Raw genomic sequence first — 21,893 nt, 5'->3', positions numbered from 1 at the left:
CGGATCCCTAGGCCTCAGTTCTCCAGCAAAATGGTGTAGTGCATGCTTTGTCCATAAACTTTAAAATTTGACTTGAGTACAACTGTTCACATGCTTAAACATGCTGTGCTGGATGTCTGGTGGAGGAGCCATGTCTGATCAGCCCAGTGGAATAATGGACCTGCTATAATTTTGTACACCTACACCCATTAATCGTTTTGTGTCTTCCCCATTATGGATTCCATAAGAGCAGAATTTCTACCTGGAGATAATAAAGTGAGTTCTGTTATGCATTGTAGTGGCAAAGGAAGTAAGACGGTTATTACTGCTGGTGTTTATATTACAGCGTTACACAAAAGCACAAACTGAAGATGTACTTCTTTTCAGCTCTATACAGTCTCACAGCAAAAAGGCACAGCCTGCCACACTTCATTATTTGAAATTAAGTGCAACTGTTGAAGTGGTGTTTAGAATTGCACTAGAAGGCTCTTTTCCTTTTTCCTCCTCCCTCCTAATTGCTTTTGAAAGCAAACAAAGTATCTTCTCAGTATTATAGTACAAAGCAAAGACAGCTGCATTTAGTACCTTGTGCAAATTGTTGCTGTAATTGAAATGTGGATTTCAGTCTCCACCCATGGAAAGTAAGATCTTTGCTCTCTTAGGTATTGCACACCATGGTACTGGTACAGATTTTAGTCTCAGTGGGATTCCTATACCACAGTTTTCTTTTACACACTCACTTTGCTTATTTTATAGTTACATCATATATCTATATCAAGATTCTCACACAACTACAGTGTTTTATCCAGACATGATTTGTGTAATTGAACAGATTCAAATGTACCTAGACAGCTACTCAGAAACCTACAGAAAAAAAATTCTTTATACAAATTGTTCTTGTAACAGCTGACTAAGTGTCAAAGCGTAAATGGAACTATTTATAGGAGATTTCAGGTACTTTGAAATTTAAAATGAGTAAGTGTCTCCTGAAATGTTAAAGAAAAAATATTTAGGAAACGGTGGCATAACAGTACCAAAGGTGTAACAAAAAGTATATCTCAGTTAAAATAATTTTTTGTGTATTTGCCATTAATTTAGTTATGAAAGGGTTTTTTTCTCACAAAGGAAAAAATGTGCTGCTGAAACTCAACAGAGGAGAATAATAAATTCCCTGAGAAAATAAAAGCCTGATGCTAATTGACAAGTAGGAATGGAGAACTACCAAAATATTTTGTAAATCACAGAATAAGATTAAGATTTAAACTTTTTTTTATTTTTCATTGCATACTTTTTTGAGGAAGGTCAGGCAAGGAGTATGGGTCTCAGAGCTGTGTTCCTCTGAGCCACCATGCAGCTGAGGCCACAGCAGGATGATGTATGTCAGGTGCTCCCCAGACCCTGCTGCTCTTTGCCCTTTTTGTATTGGTCAGATGTTATTCTGACGAGCAAGAGGTCAGTGGGCAGAGCAGAGGCACTGCAGCACGGAGGATCTACTTTCATTAAATGTGGTTTCCAAGAATTACCCACAAGTGCATCACAGGAAAAGAAAGATGGAAAATCTCAAAAATGAGATGCATAACCATTATACTTCAGGTAGATCTTCTCCCCAGACGGAGGTATGTTTCCAGCAGTTTTTCTCTTGCCTTTTCTTCTTGCCAGCTTCGCAAACTGAGGGCAATTTTAAATCCTGACTAACCTAATGGCTGGCTACCTCCCGTTCTTGAATATCAGCATTCTTTGCTTTCATGGCAGAACTGGCCTTCCTGGTGAATTCAGGCCACATGCATGCCCTGGTCTTGGATAGGTCGTGTTGCTGCTGCCTGGGAAGCACTAAACAAAGAGAACAGCATAACATTCTACCATTACTGTTCTGACCTACAGCTAACCAGAGAATAGACATAATGGATCAGTCTTCCTTCCAGTTATTCACTGAGATCTATAGACTTCCAACTCTTATGTGGCAGGGCTGCTGATGATTATAGCTTCTTATTCACTTTGTGTTTATAGCAGAGAAATGTCAGTATTGTGTCAACTCTTAGCAAGTGCTGGATATTGCATTTTCAATTAGCTTGGTGGGTTACTTTCCATCCTTCAGTTGAAGTCTTGTACCATCTGTGCCACAGCTGCATAAACAGTACCAGCATTAGATCCCAGGGGATTTGTGGTTGTTCCATAAGTGCTTTAAGCAAGCAAAGCTGCCATTGTGCCATACGGTATCATACAGTCAGCCCAGGACAGCTGTGCAGTGGCAGCTTGCATGCTAGCCCACTGTATGCCAGACAGGAGCTTCCAGTGCCATCTTGGGAGTTGGGTGCTTCTGGAAAGAGCACGTCACTTAAAGTGCAGTCGATGTGAACTGTGCCAAAACACTGATGGCAATGCCTCAAGTAGGCAAGAAAATCTCAGTATTCTTTGCTGAATGAACACCACTAATTCTTCTCTCCTTTGATTCTCTGTGTGTAGCATTTTCTGTACATGGATAACAAGGAGGAAATAGGACAGAGCAGGGTGGGGAAGGAACTAAAGATCTAAATTTTCTGAAAATTGAGAAGAAGCAAAATAGCTTCAAAGTTATTAGTGTTCCTCCCACTCTGCTTGAAGTACCATGTTCAGTATTAGAAGAAGGCAACTCTTTGAACTTTTGCTAGTGATGCAGGTGGGGTTTTTTTTCCTTTTTAAGCTTTTCCACCTACAGGAACAGAAATGGTAACGTTTGAATTTTCTAACTTGTCTTAGTTAGTTTTAGTAACATTCATGAATGTGCATTCTAGACATTTTCCACATTCACTGAACTGTTCAAAATGTCATTACCCACAGATTTAGGAAAATTTGCCTACCAGACCAGTCATCCTGGCTAAATACCAACATCAGAACATGAGCTAGAAAGCATTCGTTACTTTGATTTGAGGAGAAATCTAGCATTTTAAATTTTAAAATATTAGTTCACAACTCAAAGATGGTGCAGTTGATTGCTCTGTTGCTGTGGTTAGGGTTTTTTAATAGTATGTAAAGAGCATTATATAAATACAGGCACGTTTCTTGTTGGTGCAACACCTATTTAGTATTGTTTGAGGAAATACATTGTATTTAAGTTTACTCAGTGATGGATTCTTTTCCAGTTGTGATAATTGTTTGGTGAGATAAAATTTCAAAATCATGCAAATTACTCCATGCAATATAATGAAATAATATCTAATGGACTTATTATTCAATTTAGTTGATAATTCAGTATTCAGAAGATATTTTCGATTCTGTTACAAAAAGCTTAAAACAAGTCCATCAAAAACAGGGATTCTTTTACTAATACAGCTGCTCATCTTATAATGACTTTTGACTTTTCCCAGAATTCTTTTAAGGAAGTTTGCGTTTAAAACTTTTGAATTACCTTTAATTTTAAACATCTTCCTTTCAGTTCAAGAAACAGATGAGTATCAGTATTTATACCATAGGAGTAACTTGCCTTTTCTCTAATAATGTGATGCTGTGGCAAATAAAGACAACAGCCTCCTGGTCTGCAATTGGCAGAGCTTGGCCAGCAGGTCAAAGGATGTGATCCTTCTCTCCTGCTCAACACTGTCGAGAGATTTCTGGAGTGCTGGGTCCAGTCCATGGGCTCCCCAGTACAAGACAGACATGGACACATAGTGGATGAGGTCCAGCAAAGGGTCACAGAGGTAATGAAGAAGCCAGAGCATCTCTCCTCTGAGAAAAGGCTGGGGCATATGGGACCACTCGGCCTGGAGAAGACAAGGCTCAAAGGGGGAATCTCATTAGGGTGTACAGATATCTGAAGGGAGGATGGAAAGCAGACGGAGCCAGGCTCTCCTCAGTGGTACCCAGTGGCAGGACCAGAGGTAATGAACACAAACTGAAACACACAAGGTTCTGTTAGAGTGTCAGGAAACACTTCTTTACTTTGAGAGTGACCAAACGCTGGCACAGGTTGTACAGAGAGCTCGTGGAGTTTCTGCCTGTGGAGATACTTAAAAGCCACCTGGGTACAATCCTGGGCAAACGGCTGTAGTTGGCCCTGCTTGTCCCAGGAGGTGGGACAAGGTGGCATCCAGAGATCCCTTTCAACTTCAGTCAGTCTGTGATCCTGTAACAAAATAGCCTTAAGTTATACTTCAATGGGAAAGAAGATCCGAAGGTTTTAAAGAGAGTAAAATTTAGTCTTAACAGAATAAGGGGAGTTTTTCTGTTGACTTGTGTCTAGGTTTTGGCAATAAAAAATTGCACAATAGGTAATTTATTTTTTTAAAAAATAATCCAGTAGAACATGATTAAGAATTGTATCGGAAATGTTATCCTTTGAAAATATTGTTTCATTACCAGTCACTAGACTGAATATGCTATTTTTTTCATTCCCTCTTTCATAAGAAACCAATTGCATCCCCTTGGCATTTATTGCAGATGAACAGGAGAGCTCTGGAGCAATTATTTATACTGTTGAACTCAAGCGCTATGGTGGGCCTCTTGGAATTACAATCTCTGGTACTGAAGAACCCTTTGATCCCATAATAATTTCCAGCCTTACGAAAGGAGGATTAGCTGAAAGGTAAGTTGGAAAGCAAATTATTTTTAAATGTTCTCTCTGTCAAGATAGAGATTCATTTTGTTTACCTAAAAACCCTAATTTTCATGGTTTAGCAATTAATTTTTTAATAATTCTCCAAATCTGAGTTTATAATCTTTTTGCTGTTGTGTTTTTGATCATTGCCAAGCTCCAGGAGCATGAGCAGGATGTACATACTATACAAGGCAGAGGACTGTGGTCCTTATTATAAATCACCAAGGAAAAGCTGATCAATCAAACTGCTCAGTCACAGGAACATTTTAGCAGCCTTTTAAAGCCAATAGCCCTGTATAGTACAGTAAGTAAAGAAAGCACTTCATGTGTCCAAGTTTATCTGAACTTATCATATACTTATCTGCCACTGCATCTGTATGGGCACTCAGATACACCATAGAAAGCCTTACCAGAGGAGCAGAAATGCTCCTCCTGGTAAGTGATAGAGAATAATGAAAATGGTCAGGATTTTTGTCACCTGTTATTTCTCAGATTGGTTGAGTCATTGAGACTTGTACCTTTGGTGGTGGTTTCAGAGAGAACTTACAGCACACAAAACTCAATACTGTGCACAGCCAGAAGCAACAGTGCATTTGCACAAAAATACTTTATTTTGTTTTCCTGATTAACCCATCCTGAAGGCCAGGCTTTTGAAATAGCTGGTTGGTTGCTTACACTGCTTTTATTTACTTTGTGAGACTTCTAGAAACATGACTCATTTCAGGACTTACTGAGCTGTCTGAGATTGCTCTTGAACAGGTGGGCTGCAGTGAATATCATCCACAGGTGATTAACTCAACTGTCACAGTAACACAGAAATCCACCTCTTCATGCCTCAGCTCTGCTGTTGTCACTACAACAAAGGTGACTTGCTTTAAGCATTTCTAGCAAAATAATTATTCTGTGACACAGCAATAACAGCAAAATAAAGGAAGGGAGATGAGACTTTCATGCTCCAAAACGCAAAGAAATTGCCTTTGTTGCCTTTTATGCTCTCTTCTCAATGTTTTACTTCTTTCTTATTGTAGGACTGGGGCAATTCACATAGGAGACAGAATCCTAGCAATAAATAGTAGCAGTCTGAAAGGAAAACCTTTGAGTGAAGCCATTCATTTATTACAGATGGCAGGAGAAACTGTCACCTTGAAAATCAAGAAGCAAACAGATGGTGAGTGTGGCCAAGGGTACCATTCATGGTTCTTAATGCGTGTGTTATTGCAGATTAACAAGCATTTAGGCCATCCATGGAAAAGCTTTGTGTCAGGAGTAAAAACCAGATTCTCAGAACTGCAGTAAAGCAAGGATCAACACCTTTTTTTATGTAATCCTATTCAGCTACCAGTCCCAAGAAATTTTCTGTGCCTGTGGGTCACGTGAGTGAACTGAGCGATGCTGAAGATGAAAGCTCTGCTGCACAGAAATCTGGCAAGCTCTCGGACATCTACTCCACTACAGTCCCAAGTGTTGACAGTGCAGTAGAGTCATGGGATGGCTCTGGTATTGATACCAGCTTTGGAAATCAAGGTACTGTCAAAAATACAATCAGCATTTAAAGCAGGAATTATTGCCTTCATGGCTGACCTTCCTTTGCCCTAAGGAGAACTTTTTACCTGTACTGACTTTTAACCCTGTACTTTATAATGTGCTGCTGTCTCATTATGACCACACACCTCGGCAGGCAGCATGATTTCTTGCACTTGGCCGGCCTCAGATTCATTCTTTCATGAGGATGTGATGTGTTACAAAGCATTTATCAATACATTAACAGGCTTTTGTTAGCTTTACTGACATCTGAATAGCTTGGTCCATAGCTCATCCACAACTAAATGAGTTTATCCTTCAAGTACAGATCAATGCAAGGCACAGAACACTCTGGAGATGTTCATGAGTTTGATGCCCATATGCATTAATTTTTAAATGACAACAGATTTATTATAAACTACTGAAGGGCAACATTAGTCATTGCCTATGATTGGTAAATCTCTTGCTTCTTCCTCATTCCTGCAGTATTAATCTAACTTTCAGCTGTCAAAAACAGTCATTTTATTTACAGACATGATTTTCCATAAAGATAATTTTTTCACCTCTGACTATTGTTTTATATAGGATTTTCAAATAATCTCAATTTGTAACTTTTTTTTTTAGGCAGTGAGGGATGTAGACATTTTTTAATATTCTTGATAACAAGAAAAATAACTTACACGCAACTTTGGTGTTTTATTTAACTCTTTTAAAAATGTTTCTTTCCGTAGTAAAGCATGTATTCCCATTACCTGGAAGCTATCTGAACAGATAGATCCTTACCTCAAATAGTTTTATCACTGGAGTTAGAATTTGGATTAATTTGACCCCTTTTCTTAACTGTGTTGGTCAGTTTATCAAAATAAGTTATATTAGATTTTCCTCTGATGTTTTTAGGTTCTAAGGAGAAGTGTTGCTAAAAAAGTGCCAGAGTGGTAATTCTCATTTTCTGGATGAATTGATGATGTTTGGAGCAAATTGTTCAGCTGTGGAAAAGACTGAGGCCCAGAATGTTTTCCAAAGTCCTGATGATTCGGATGCCATGCCAAAGCTGAACCAGTATCTCAAAGCAGATTTTTTTTTAACTTCCTTAAAGAAATCAGCCCAGACTTGGCTGATTACATGGCACCTCTGCTAAACAGCCTGAGTGTAAACAGATTTGTGCCTTTAATCCCTTGCTGTGATGGTGGCCCCCATTTCTATTAAAGTTCATTCTGTCTGGACCCATCAAGCTAACTTTGGCTTTTCTCCAAACTTTTCATGGCAATAAGCACAGGCTAAGCAAGTTGAGGAGTTGGGGGATGTTTCTGGAGCACCAGATAATGCTTTATCCTATTAATTACCAATTTAATGCTGGTGAGCTGTCTTTTCTCTCATTGAATTAATACCCCATTTTGTACCTTTGTCTTATGAGTCTGTCTTACTAATCCAGAGCCTTCACCACACAGCAGTGGCATCTTCCCAACCAATACCTTTCCTAGAATCTGGGAGTATGTTAATGTCTGCCAATTTGCTGGAAGATGCTCACAGCTCTGTCGTTACAGAGCTAGTTACAGGCTTTGAGGGAGACAGGTCTAGACTGATTTATGGAAGCAAATTACCCTCTTTAGAGGGGTGGCAGCAGTGATAATTGTTAATCATCAACAAAATAGTGCTTCCTAATCTGATATGCACATCAAAAAATACCAACTATAGAGCTAGAAAAGGAATGTATCCAGGTGAAGTCTATTACATATATATTTTATATATATATATAATATATTCTGTATCTCAGTTCTACCATGATGGATTTTGCTTACTAGATCAGCATCAGCTTGTGACCCGTTGATCCATGTGTTCTTCTTGATAACATCACTTGGAAACTGCTTCCTACTTGGAATTCAAATTACACCTAGTTTCAGTTAAAGAAGTACTATTGAAGTAATACCTGCTTTGTTAGTATGATAAAATAAAAAACCCAGAAATAAACTCTGTAGGTATAAAAGCCATCTGATGCCACTTATACAGCCTTGAGACACTTAGAAATGGGTGATAGAGATGGTGTATATTGGTCCTGGGAATGTGTGCCCATTATGAGACAGGCCTTCCCTGAGCTCTCAGAGCCCTAGTGAAAGGGCACGTGAAAAGCCAAGTTCATGGGGATTTTTAATGCATCTTTGCAAACTTTTTTCAATACATCTGAAGCAGTTTCCTAATAACTTAGCTTTAAGTTTGGGCATGTTGCATATGACCATGTTAACACATATTTAACATATCCATATCACATGTGATTCATTGATTCATTCACTACATAATCTAGGTCAAATAGTCTGCCTACAACAGGAAAAAAAAAAGCCAACAATGATGAATCCAACAGTTCTTGAAAACCCAGTTTCAGAGGTGTGCTTTCTTGTCCTTTCAGCATATGCATTGCTGTAAATTAGTAATTCATCTTTTTAGGACACACCTATCAGGCTTCAGGATACAACTTCAATACCTATGAATGGAGGAGTCCCAAGCAGGCCAGTTTGTCCCCTCCAAGCAAACCACGGAACCACCCATTTCATGAGACAGGGCTGAGTGATGACGAATGGGATCGACCTGCAGCAAGCACGTAAGTTCCCATATGAGTTTCTGTTCTCTGATTTGCAGCTGCAGCAGTGTCTCAAAAATGAACACTTACTAGCTTGAATGAAATTATGTTTTTCTAATGAAGCTATAGCAGCTTTTCCTTTAAATATGAGATACAGTATACTTCATGGAACTTTTTGGGGTGGATTAGTGATCTTTATGGAGGATTATGATGCCAAAACCAAGACATATGTTTATTTTGAGTTACTTCAGCCAATAAAACACAGCATTTATCCCTTAAGAATAAACAAACAAAAAAATTAGGGCATTTCCCTGGGCAAGTTTCAGAAAAAACGTTATCTGTTTTCCACTTCATAAAAATAAACCTACGGATATTATGGCTAAAGACAACTGGCGTGTTAATCTTTTGTCTTCTATGAAAATTCATTTTGGTTTGGGCAAAGAAGCACAAATTACAGTCTTCTTCCATAAATACTTGAGACATCCACATTCAGTAGGAGTGATTCAGTAGGAGTAAAAAGTGATCCAGGTACAAATGTCTTGTTCAAACCTATGGTAGTTTGCCATGCAGTTATTCCTTCTCTCCTGAGAAGTAAATCTCCTTTTCAGTTAATTTCTCTGTGGACAAAAGAACTTCTTGAGAAAAAAATTTTTACTTCACAATTCTTGGAGATAGTGAAGGACACAAAAATCTCTTCTGTTCTAAGTTTTCTTTTCTTTTGGAACTGTGTTAAGATCCAGTTTTAACATTCTTAGAGATGCCTCTGCCCGAATTAAGGTGCAAACGAGACCATATGCCAGTGACAATAGCAAGGGTTTTGTTGTATAGTAAATATGAGAGAAAGAGAAAAGAAAAGGGGAAAGAAAGAAATAGAAAATAGGTGGGGGGATGAGGGGTGACAGAGACAGAATAAAAGAATATCACTGCTCCTTGGGTCCCACTGGTGCCTTGACGATCCTCTCCAGCTGGTCTCTTGGTGGTGAAGGTCCCCGAGAAGGCACAGAGTCCCATGGGTTTCTATGCTCAGGCTGGGTGGGCATGTCCGGCCATGTCCCCCTGGGGTGGGGTCAGTCTCTCACAGCACACTCTGGGTCTGTTGCACCACGTGCAGCCCTGTGGGGCCAAGCCTCTCACGGGAATGTCCCATGGATGTGCCCTGTGGGGTTGGGGGTTCCACAGCTGGGCCGGTTTGTGTAACAGAGGATGGGTGTTTATTGCCTCTCACCAGAAGTTGCACCATGCACCCAAAACCTCCTCCTTCCCCCTACTCAGCTGGGGGGAGTCTGTGTAAACCTGGCTTCTGTGAGCTGTGCTCTCCCCCCACCCCAAACTCAGCTGGGGATAGTTGCAGCTGGTGGCTTTGGCCTTTTGTGGATGCATACCTTTCCCTCAGCCTGAGGTGATTGAACAATGGGTTTCCTTTAATCTAATCAGCAGTTCTATTTACAGTCCAAAGTTCTTCAAGGAGGTTTCTGTGGCTGTAGCTTTATATCAGTGTTTGAGGCATAAACTATGTTCAGTCTCTGACAAACTGTTAGTGGATCCACTGCAGAGCCTTGGGTAATTTCTGCCAATGAACTGTTCTTCTTCAGATGTGGGTAGACAGGCGTCACCATTAAAGAGATTTCTGTGCTCTTTGTACCCACCCTCAGGACCTGCAGACATGCATGTCCTTCATGAGAACACACTTTCTTGGCGTACCAGCACACTGAGCCTGAAATCCCAGTCTGTGAAAAATTCAAGTTTAGTACTAAAGAAAACCTTCCTGGTGCCTGTATAAACATACTGGATAAGGAAATCTATAAGGTCCAGTCTGTTACCTTTGAAATACAAATCAAGGCAAAATTTAGATGATGCTTTCAGAATTTGAATGACAGACCCTCTGATACAGCCCATGGCTTTGTGGTGTTTTGTCTGGAGACAAGCCTGGCAGGATGACAGCTAAGATATGGCAAGTGTGAACTCTCAGTCTGTATCCTTTGGTCCCCACTGCAGAAGCACACTGGCAGTTTTCATAGGCTAGTAGTGGGCAATGTTTAATAAAGGAAATTAGATAGTTTTCTTCATACTGCCCATTATAGGTAGCTTAGTATCTTTAGTTTAACAGGGCCTTTATCCACAGTTACAGCCCATATTTTGTTTCTCAAATGAGATGCAGCCACAGATTCCTACTGTTTTGCTGCTATGTAAGTAATGGGCTGAAAAAGTTGATGAGCAATGAATCGGGGAGCTGAATTGTAAAATATAGAATCTGGTAAATGAAAAGCATGTGTTCTATTACCATTTTAATGCACTGTTCAGCAGAAAGTATGCACATTAGAGTCTTGTTCTGCTTGTCAATGTGACTTACACCTGAGAGATTCAGTACAAATTAAAATAATGATTACTTTAATGCTCTCTCTGTAAAATGGATGGTGCCACATATGATGGTGTTCCTGTCCCGAGTGCTGGAGTATTTGAGGAGGGTATGTCTGTTTTTCAAGCCTGTTAAGAGGGATCCCCAGAAAAACACCTCTTCCCTTGTAGTTCTAGCTAAACAACTTCTTGTCTAGCCCTAGAAAGTAATTTTTTCTTACCTTTATTTTGTTTAGCACAGCTTCCAAGAATATGTGGCAACAGAAGGAGACTGAGACATTGGGAGAGAATCAAGAAAACCATTTAAAGCAAACATCTGTAGAAAGAACAGGTGGAGAGAGCATCAGGAGCGTGAAGAAAGAGGGAAAGATGTGGAAAGGTGCCTCTGGAGGGCAAAGGAAAGGTGGGGGACAGCTGGAAGAGTGGAATACTTCCAGGTAGGAAACCAAAAAGTGCACAGAAGTGAGATCCAGCGGGGCTGAGGCAGAGGTGGGGGCGGAGGGTGTGAGAGGACAGGGAAAGAAAGGAAAGACAGTTGAAATGAGAAAAACGGTAAAAGCAGAAAACACCACATTAACTTGCTGTTGATTGACAAGGAGATTTCAGTGGGCAAGCAAATGAAACCAGAGAGCTTAAACCATTCTGTAGCCTGGTGTCTACCTATCACTGGCAGGTAGGACAAGTCTGTTACAGTTCCTGCTCCAGAGAAAATGTTTTATACATTAGAAGAATGCTTACAGGAATGAGTCTGCCAGATCCAAGAACCTCCTGATGAAAAAAACTAAAAAAGACAAAGATTTTATCTCTCATATGGCAATAAGAACCAAATCATAGACACCAATGTCTTCATTATCTGTCCTACTGCCTTTCCTTCAGACTTTTTATGCGTCTGAATTTCTGATGGCTCTTTGAGTGAATAAGCTTCAGAAAACCACATATGTTCATTATAGGTCAAACAATATTTCATATGACTTAAAATCAATCTCTCAGGTTTCAGATAAAAAAGACATCTAGATAAGAAGTTATTTTGGTACCTTTTTTGGTGCAGTAGCTCAGCTACAAATTACTCGTGTGACTGTAATGAAGATGCAAAAGTTGAGATTTCACACATCAGGAGACAAGACTCAGAGAAACAGCAAAAGAGGAGAGGAGAGCTGAAAAAGAAATTGCTTTAACTAAGTCCAGACATAGAGGCGTCACGATTTTAAATTTCACAGAAGTCTGAGAAGAAATGGACCTCCAGTTCTGGGAAATCCAGGTTTTGCTGTCGCAGACAATTGCCTCAAATTATCCTGTTCATTAGCTTAAGTTCCATTTGATATCATTAATATGTAATACAGCAAGAGGTATTGTAATGGATAAATTAGTCTACGTTCAACATTGGCTGTTGAAAGAACTACATAGATTTGTTGAAAAAGCTCATTTCAGAAGTCAAGGATCTTTCTAAAATCATGTTTTAAATACTTTCTTGTCTTGCCTGGGAGGAATTGCATCTGTGATCTGAGTAGGTATTCTTGCCATTGCTGTATCTATTGCAATATCTTAGAAGAGACACTGATGCTAGGTGGAGAATCATTGCAATAAGAGATTGAAATGGCTGACCATTGTCTGCTTGACTGATTGTAGCTGTAAGAAAGCATCTCTGAGGCAGAGTATCATGTGTGTGAAGCATTCAAGCTGTCCTCCCTCGTGCTGGGCAATTCTCCTATTTAAAAGCTATTCTGTAAACAGAATTCCATTCACGCTATTCTCAGTAATACATTGTTTGTCAAGCAAGGCCTCAGATGCTTCCATAATAGTGTTTGCTCTGTTTATGTGCTGTTAAGCACCACTAGCTGCAGTCCATGGGCAGCTGCTCCAAAGTAACAGCTTGCTGCCACCAAAAGGGCGAATTGTCACTTTCCTTCCTCATCCTTCTTCCCCTGTGCCTTTCACATAATCAGCCCTCTCCCATGCAGCAGCTCTGATGCTTGTGTGAACCTTTACTGAGCTGCTTCTCCTTGCTAAGATAGAAAAAACCTCCTGCTTCCCTCCCTGTATACACACATGCACTGTAAAGGTGTTGCTTTGGGCTGTGTTGCCACAGCCTAGAGTTGGTGGTTGTTACCTGACCTCACTTGCTGAGCAACTTCCCTAAGCATCACTGTCACCAACATCTGCTCCAGAGTGCTTGTAATAAGGCTTTGGTGCATTTACAAAACACCAGAGACCTAAGTTTCCGTGCAAGACAGCGGCATCCCTGAAAGTTTCTCTGTGTTTATGTATGAAACGATTGGAATAGTTTATATACAGCAGTCAGGTGGGCTTAAATTGATAATGATAAATGCAGCTTAGCCTGAAAGAATCCGTTAAAAAGCACCACCAAGCCTCTTTTGCAAAACGTTGTTTGCAAAAAATGAGGACTCTTTCCATATTGCCTGGGAGAAGTCTGTGAGGTTGAAAGGTTTTATTGCAAATATTTGTTGCACGGAGCAGCTCTGCACACAGCTACTGGTTGATTCATTAATTTTCATAGGGAGGTCCCAGTTTCAATCCAGTAAAAATGTGTATTGAATTGTTCTTGGAATCCATTTATCTCCTAACTGAACAACTCGCTGCTCAGATCCTGCCAGCTGCTAGTGACTGCCAGGTTATGAGAAGGCTTGTCTGCCATGTGCTCTGCATGTCCATCCAGCCTCTCCTGATCAGCGACTCTTCCCCACTCTCCTGCATAACGTTCTGTCATTCAAGTTGCAGTCTGTGGCAAGGCACGTGTGTAATATATATTTTTAGAGGGGGAAAAAAGTCCACATTTTTTTAACTTCTCATTGTAAATCTAGCTTCACAGGTACCCATGATAACACCGAGGCTGACCAGGAGGAAAATTTCTGGTCTCAGGCTCTGGAGGATTTAGAGACCTGTGGCCAGTCAGGAATTCTGAGGGAACTAGAGGTAGAACAATCTTAACCTTTCTTTCCAATTATAGACAAATATAATGGTTTTGGTTTGGTTTACATTCATTTTATTTTCTCCTTTTTTCTTTTAAGTTGCACTAATCACACCAATTCATTTAAAAGCTTTAACCCCTCTCCACAGGACAAGGCTGACAGGCGTCTGTGTTTGAGAAACATGACTCTCTTGGTACCTACCCTTTACCTTTATATTTTTGCTTGTGCAGCTGTCTCCCCTGCCCCTAACCAGAGCTGTTATCTTTTGTGCAATGCAACCAAAATTCTATAAACATGTTCACCCCAGTGCTTTTGACTTGCAGCTTCTGCTGTGCATAACCATCGGTGCTGTCTGTAGAGGCAGCAAATGGCACAGAACTTCTAAGTGGGCATAACCTTCCTGCAGCAATACATTCCATTCTCTGACAGACGCTTCATGCAGCTTTTCTTAGCATGTTGTAGGTTGTCTTTTAAATTGAAACTTAATTTGATTAAGATGAACATAAAAGAAAATCAGCTTTTCAAAATGTTTACCTGTAATTGCACCACTCTGAAAGAAAAAGAAGCTGCCAATGTGAGAAATGTTGAGAAATGTTCATTAAACAGCAATTTCTTCACCATGTAACAAATTTTCATATTTCATCCTTAAGTTTATTACAAATCTAACCATGCTTTGTGTTAGATGGTGCTGAGTGCATCGGGGGAAGAAAACAGATACCGAGTAACTTGGGACTCTTTCATTTTCTAATCACCTTTCCTCTAAGTTATCAGTACAATTACAATTATACTGCCAATTAAAGCTATAGAATGAAAGGCCCTAAAATATTTTCTTTTATGTTCTTTTAAATTCCTGGAGCTGCAAAACTGGCAGAATCTCATTTTCATTTTTATGTTATATAAAGTCCTTTAGCAGCCAGGAGGAATGCAAATGGCATAACTGGGTGAAAGTTTTTCAGTTCAGATTAATTTACTTCCTCAGATTTATGACTTTTGTATTGCATGTATGGATAGCAAAATGTGATTCTCATGTATTTGTTATTGCAAACCAGAAAAATGTAGGAGAAAATCTTATACTGGTTTAATTCCGTAGTTAAATATGATTCAGTACTGCAGGCTTCTCTTGCAGTTTTCAGTATTCAGAGCATAATAAAAGGATATGGAAATAGATAATTCTGAAAGGGAAATAGGTCATCCATGCTGACCAGAATTCAGTTACTTCAACACACTGAATTTTCCTCAGCCTTTCACAAAAGTGAAATTCAGAACAGTAGATGTACATTTATAGCATTGCCTCGTTGCACAACCCCCAGCTCTGAAAAGAAAGCCAGACTCATTCAGTGTGACAGGTTGCTGAGAGTGGCCATGCCTCTACTTTATGAAGTGCCCTGGCATAGTCAAGGACTCCTTATCATTTTTCATTTCCAGGTCTTCAGCCAAAGAGCAGAGAAGGCTGTTGTTTGCCAAGTCCTCTGGCTGCTTTTGCTCCATCAGGCAGTAATATCAGTCATAATGAAGCACAAAAGAGTGTTATGGCTACAATCCATTATCTCATAGTGATAGTAGTGCTAGAGCTGTGAGAAGGACGGGTGACAGGCATGCTCACCAGTCATAGGCAAACATTTATTTGTCTGTTTTGCCCTTATTTTTTACTTCTCACTTTCAAGCAGGCTGTCTGCATCCAGTCCCAGTCAGAATTCAGGTTATGGTCTTTAAGTTTCCCTTGCCGCTTGTCCATCAGAAGAGATAATAAATAGGAAAATCAGCACACCCTGTCCCTGCAGTGGCTGTGCCAAAGTGCATTTGCCTCCCATTCCCCAGAGCAGAAAATCTTTCCCAAAGGAGGAGGCTCCTTGCTGTGCTTTTCAAGTCAGTCTGTTCCACCCACTGGGTGAGGTGATTCCCATCATCATCTTTGAAGATTTCATCCTCCATGTATGCTTGCATCTAAAACAAAAGGCTGGCTTTTACTGAGATTAAAACCAGCAGTGAGACCAGGGCCAGTGTTAGTCCTGAGCTAAGGCAGTCACTCTTGCAGTGTGCATGTCATGCAAAGTTTCTTTCCAGGCGGTGAGCTTACCTGCACTGAGATTTCCCCAGCTTGAGGTAGTGTCCAGACGCTCTGCCCATGCTGGCTCTAGAGCTACCTACATATTCTGCTGACTCACATTTTTTTTACCTTGCACACACAGTCTGAATTGTAAATGCTTTCCTGTAGTTCCAATTCCAACAAATGCAATTATGCCACAACTTAGATGTTGTTATATTTATGTGTAAAATATTTTTAAAATAAGCAATTACACTACACACTCTTCAGTCTGCCAGGGGACTGGCTTACAGGCATAGTCGTTCTGGTGCTCAGTATTGTAGTTTGAAATGCCATCTGAAAACTTTTGCCTATATGGTTCCTATATTGTTACTGTGTTTTGTTGTGGTCCTTTATTTTATAGTGACTTGCAAGCAGATTGAACATCTAGCCTCTTGCCTTTTGCTGTGCCCTGAATGATTGTGTTCTAACAAAGAATAGAGGTGTTTTTCCTGCTGCTATGAATTAACCACTTACTTAACCCGCATTCTCTGTTACAAATTAACCTGTTCATTAATGCTCTAGGCCACAATCATGTCAGGAAGTACAATGAGTTTGAATCATGAAAACCCACAACCTCGTAACCAGCTGGGAAGACAAGCCAGCTTCCAGGAAAGAAGTTCTGTAAGGCCACATTACAGTCAAGCTACTCGTAGCAACACATTGCCGTCAGATGTGGGGAGAAAGTCCATGGTTCTGAGAAAATTTAAGCAAGAAATGAAAGAAATCATGTCACCAACTCCTGTGGAGTTACACAAGGTCTGTAAATTTTCTTCTGACAGCTTTGAAACAATATATTCAGCCCAGGAACTCTAATTATATGGCAACACAGTAAGCACTTTTTATAATGACTCCACAGAAGTAATTTGGGGGCCATGCATATTAGTTCTTATGAACATATTAATGATAGATCCTTGTGGGGGAAAACAAATGAATAAGATGCATCCTTGTCTACTATTCCATTTTACAATAAATCCTCAAAAGGCACTGCTCTTTTGAAAGGAGCATCCACTGGTAATTTGAATTGACAGGACCAATAACTCTTCTCTGCAAAATGTGTTCATTAAGAAAGCAAAATTTAATTTCTAGAAAATACATTTCTTTAGGAAATTACTCAGGAGGGTTTGGGGCTCCCATTGGTCCTTTTTCAAATTAACACTCATTTTGAATCAAATACAAGAGATTCAATATACATAATACAGAACGTTATTTCAAATTAGGTATTGCTTCTTTCCTCTTCATAATTCCTTTGCTCTAAAAAGGATAATCTTCAGACTGTGCAACTTTCCACTGCTCAGGATGGTTGAAATCACTTGGTGATACGGAGGTGGCACTGCACTCCAAGCAAGTATGGGATAAAGTATCTTTAATATGCACAGCAAACACCCTGCCACTTTGGGTCTCAAGTCCAGTGAGGCCATAACATCAACCAGTTTCCAAAACTTTGAGCGACATTATAATGCCTTTCTCCCTGATGGGAATGAGCATCCTGTTTCCTGCACCCATCTTCCTCTTAAAGGTCTGAGATCTTTCCAGAAAGGAGGCAGAACACAGAGAAATTTCATTAATACTTCACATGATCATTCTCAAGAGATTTGGGTTGGTTTCTAATCCCTGTGGATTTGACTGAGTTTAGTCTGTAGTTCAGTTTAGTCCAGCAACGTAAGGACTCACTGAGTATGGGCTAAATGAATGTTTGTAGAAGGTAGTAGAGAATTGATCTCATATATGGTAAATGAATTCATTGCCAGTGTATATGATCAATGAGGATGTGTTGTGATAGTTTCAAGCTGTTCCTATTTCCAGCTTGATGTGATCAGTGGAGTTAGGTACTGTGCTCAGTTTTTCTGAGCGGTGAATAAAAGTGAAAACCAAAGTATGCCAGTAAGCATTTCACAGTGTGCTCACATTCAGCAAAGGCACAGTTCTGGGTTACAAAACCAGCCTTTCATGTTAAAATAAATCGTTGCCTGGAAAGGAGTCATCAGAGTTCTGTTAACGAGTCAGTGGTATTCTGTGATAGTAACTAGCTGTTAGAGTCCTGGGCAGTACAAATACCCTGTCCATGAGCTTTCTCCTTGCTTCAGTTGACTATTTTTAAGATTGCTTTGACCTTCCCCTTGAGTAATTTCCAGGTTTTGTTCAGACAATATAGCCAGTTTTCCCGTCTGCTGAAGTGATGCTGAGTTTGCTTTTACTGTCTGTTCTGGCACCCAGAAAAGAGTCATTTCCTCCCTAAAAATCTGAAAGTTTAACCTGTACCGAGGATTTTCCAAATCCTTACAGTCATTCAAGAAAAACAGAAACTAGTGACTGGATCTTATGGTCTGACTCCCCAGAGTGAGGTTTTACCCCTGTGACACATGCAGGTTACCCTGGGCAGCATGGACTGCTTTTTATTCATGCCCATCTGAGCAAGTTCTTACTTGTCAGTTTTCCTGCTGGTTCTTGTGTAGCAGTGTGCCTGTTAGTTTCTCTCTCCTCCTTCATTTTTGTAGTAGACCTCTAGTTTAATACTAATAACCTGTTCCTTTGGACAGCTTGTCCAATCATAGTTTTCCAAAAGAGCTGCAATGCCACAGGAATGACTTCACTGTCAGGGAAATGTCTTGGTTGAAGTATTTTTCATGTATCCCCTTGCTGGCAATGTGTTCTGCCCTCTGCAGGCAAATATCTTAAGTAGCTGGGCCACTGAAAAATAGGAAGATTTGGAAAACTGTGATGGTATAAGCAGTTTTGAGATACAAGCTAAGACATAGCTTGTCTTAGACCTCCTGTGGCAGATTTTCAAGCTATGTACTTGACTATATGCTGCTGAGCTTTCCCAGTTTCGTGGGCAGGGCAGGGCAGGTGCCTTTGTTCTGTGTCAGTGTGACAAGTCCGCATCCCTGTTGAGGCAGGGCCTGTGTGGCCACAGGTCAGAGTTCACTTTGCAGCAAGGTAACCTGAATTCTTCACTGCTCCTTCTCTCTGCATTGCATTCACCAGTTGTGCACTTGAACTGTCTTTGTCCTGAGGAAACTAGGATTGAGATAAGTGTCCTACAAATCTCTTCAAACATTTGTTCTAGATGGTTTAATAACATTTAATTTAGCTGGATAATGTATTGCTATATCAGTACCCAAATTTAATGAATGCCTTTAATGATTTTATCTACTTAGGTAATAATATAGATTAATATTTTTCTAAAAATCATAGCAGACCATTTTTTAAAAGTTTCATAGAGCGCACATTCCTCTGAGAGCAAAAATATGCACTAGGATCAGATAATTTTTCAATATTATTATTGCAAGTAGTCATTAACCTAAAATTACAGTCAGTTAAAATATCTCAATAGCTGATCTTTGCAAGATGTATGAATTTAAATTAAGCATTTTCCCATTGATTTGAGAGGGAGGAGAGGCATAGGCACAGACTCAAAATGTATAAGCTTGTGTTTTAAATTTGTAACTATTTAATTGCTTATGAAATATGAATTAAATTTCCAATTCCACTTTCTTTTTCCCTTAGGCTCCTGATGTAAATTTAAAAGTCTAACAAATAACCCAAACTGAGATTTTGCTATTGAGATCAGACCTTCCAAAGAGTTGTGATCAGCAGTATAGATAAACCTGCATGATTTAGGTGTTGTGTGAATTGTCTGCAGTTTTATTCCATTCAGAGAGGGCTGCTGCAAGTGAAGATGAGGAACCTGTGGTAGGGCTTTGTCCATACCCATTATTAAATAGAAATGGAGCATTTCAGATAGCAGGGCTTTTATCAGAGATTCTCTTTGAAGAATATATGTTGCTCTAAGAAGAATTAGCCCCAAAATTACAACCTCTAATACAAAAGAAAGTTCTCTGCAGATGACTTCCATCTGAAAAATGTGACAGCTGTCAAACACGCAACAAGGTTAAATTGCTACCTCATCCCTGAAGTAAGCATCAGTTTCTTTAAGTTCCAAGCTCCTGTTAAGTATAGCAAAAGTCAAGAGAAGAGTTGTAAGGGAAGCAGTTTGTAAAAATCTAGGATCTGTAGATCTGAAGAACTAAAACCATTAGAAAGTATTTTGAAATGTGTAAGCTGTGATTGATAAAAGACTTTGGATGATCATTCCCAAGCTCCGTGCCCCTCCTAGTCCCTTGCCTTGCCCTCTCCATTGCAGTTACTTCCCACTGACCCTCTACAGCAAAACTCTGCTTTCATGCCCCTTATCATTTGAAATGCTCCATTTTTTGTCTCACAAGGGGGGCATGAAGTGGCATGTGCATTATTATAGACAAGACACAAGGTAAGGTGAGCTAATATAGATCTAGAGCTTCTAGAGATCTCTAGAGCTGAATTTGTATGTTTTGCTTGCTGATAGATTGCTCACTAAAAACAAGAGAAAAAGCAACACTATCATAGAACATATGAATGGGACCACCATCTGTGGTGAATTATTCTCCACTCCAGCTTGGCTTTGAGAAGGTCTTGACTGTAATAGTGTCCAGTTTGGGGTCTGAAAATTAAAGATGTTGACCATATCGACAGGGTCCAGAGAAAAAGAAGCCTTATTTCACATCACTGCAGAGAAAGACAGAATAAAGTGATCTTGTCCTCTGTGGATGGCAACAGGCTTAAGCCTCAGCAAGGGTGATTCAGTTTAGACCCAAGGAAAACATCTGAAGCACTGAAAAGGATTACTTTAATAGACTATGGAGTCTCGATCACTGGAGATAAATGTATCTCCGCAATGGCTTAGGTGCAGTTGATCCTGTCTTAGGACAAGAATTCAGTCTGGATGACTTCAGAGAGTCCCCTGTTTCCTATGCTTTTGTAGTTCATCTGGGCTGGATCCAGCTCCATTTGACTCCAGTGCCTGAAGAAGGGGGAAAAAAAAGGAGTAAGTGGAAAGGGGAAGTTCCTTTTAAAAACTGTGCCACCTGTGCTAGAATAGTACAGAGTATTTTAAGTCGTCTTCTCTTAGGTATGGTATCCCTTTTTTACATTAACTTTTCAAGACTTCTTTAAGAAGCAGTTAACTTGAAGCACGTCTGTCCTTTGTGATGATGAGGGAAAAAAGTTACTTTGTTAGAAGAGAATTTGGGCCTTGGTCTAATTATTTTTCATTTCTGCCAGGAAGTGCACACTAATCTGTTGAGTAAAATATATCTCCCTGCTTTATTGGTTTTTTTTCAGTCTTGCAGGATGGTGCTCTTAAACACTTTCGTAGCAGCTTCAAACATACTTTTCATCAAAGCCATGTTAAACATGCTATGATACCACAAACAAAAGCCTCTGTTCATAACAAATCATTAGAATTTCCCCAGAGTCCTGCTGATATAGCATCTGTTGATACAAATTAAAATCATTCTATGATGAATTCTTGGGAATTTGCAGATAGGTTTTTTAGTAGCTGAAATGCTCACTGACTCCTAAAATTTGTGCAGGGATGGAGGACATTTGAAAGGTTCAGCAAGAAGTTACTTTGCGGGGAAGATGGGGAAAAGAAGGCAAAGACCTTAAACACCACAGTCCCTGGGAAGTATGAAAGGACAGCTCATACCCAAAAAAGTCACTGGCAGGAAGAAAGCTTTTAGCTTAGTTAAGGGGACTTCAGGTGTGGCTTTCTGCTTTGCAGTGCTGTTCAGGGGGAGAAAAACAAGGGAAGAGGATGTGCTGGGGTAAAGTAAGGGATGAACTTACAAACACCGTGGGGGTGTTTGTGCTCCCCACGGCACAAGACACTGACATTTTCACAGCAGCCCTGCAATGCACCATCCACATCTACAGAGAAGATGGTGCTACTGCTGCAGCAGCTGCCCTGGTATCCAACTTCTCTCAAGCTGCCCCAGACAGCTACTGAACTTACTTACTAGCAAGTGTGATTTCATTCTGGTGAAAGCAGAGCTGATAAATCCC

At 40.0% G+C, this 21,893-nt stretch overlaps 1 protein-coding gene across 13 annotated transcripts in view; it reads left to right on the top strand.

Annotated features, from left to right (window-relative positions):
• GRIP1 (glutamate receptor interacting protein 1) overlaps nt 1-21,893 on the top strand; it is a 323,666-nt gene that overhangs the window by 297,561 nt on the left and 4,212 nt on the right. For 9 of the 13 annotated variants that reach the window (XM_039570238.1, XM_039570235.1, XM_039570240.1 and 6 more), the window contains 8 exons: nt 4,393-4,537; nt 5,578-5,717; nt 5,885-6,073; nt 8,510-8,663; nt 11,234-11,434; nt 13,817-13,928; nt 14,073-14,117; nt 16,533-16,766. In XM_039570238.1, coding sequence (XP_039426172.1) covers nt 4,393-4,537; nt 5,578-5,717; nt 5,885-6,073; nt 8,510-8,663; nt 11,234-11,434; nt 13,817-13,928; nt 14,073-14,117; nt 16,533-16,766 — 1,220 coding nt within the window. The remainder of the gene's footprint in view (nt 1-4,392; nt 4,538-5,577; nt 5,718-5,884; nt 6,074-8,509; nt 8,664-11,233; nt 11,435-13,816; nt 13,929-14,072; nt 14,118-16,532; nt 16,767-21,893) is intronic. The other 4 variants (XM_039570241.1, XM_039570242.1, XM_039570234.1 and 1 more) reach the window with 2 other exon arrangements.

This window comes from Corvus cornix, chromosome 1A, assembly GCF_000738735.6.
Source record: "Corvus cornix cornix isolate S_Up_H32 chromosome 1A, ASM73873v5, whole genome shotgun sequence".
Taxonomy (NCBI): Eukaryota; Metazoa; Chordata; class Aves; order Passeriformes; family Corvidae; genus Corvus; species Corvus cornix.
This window is presented reverse-complemented; position numbering and strand designations above follow the sequence as displayed.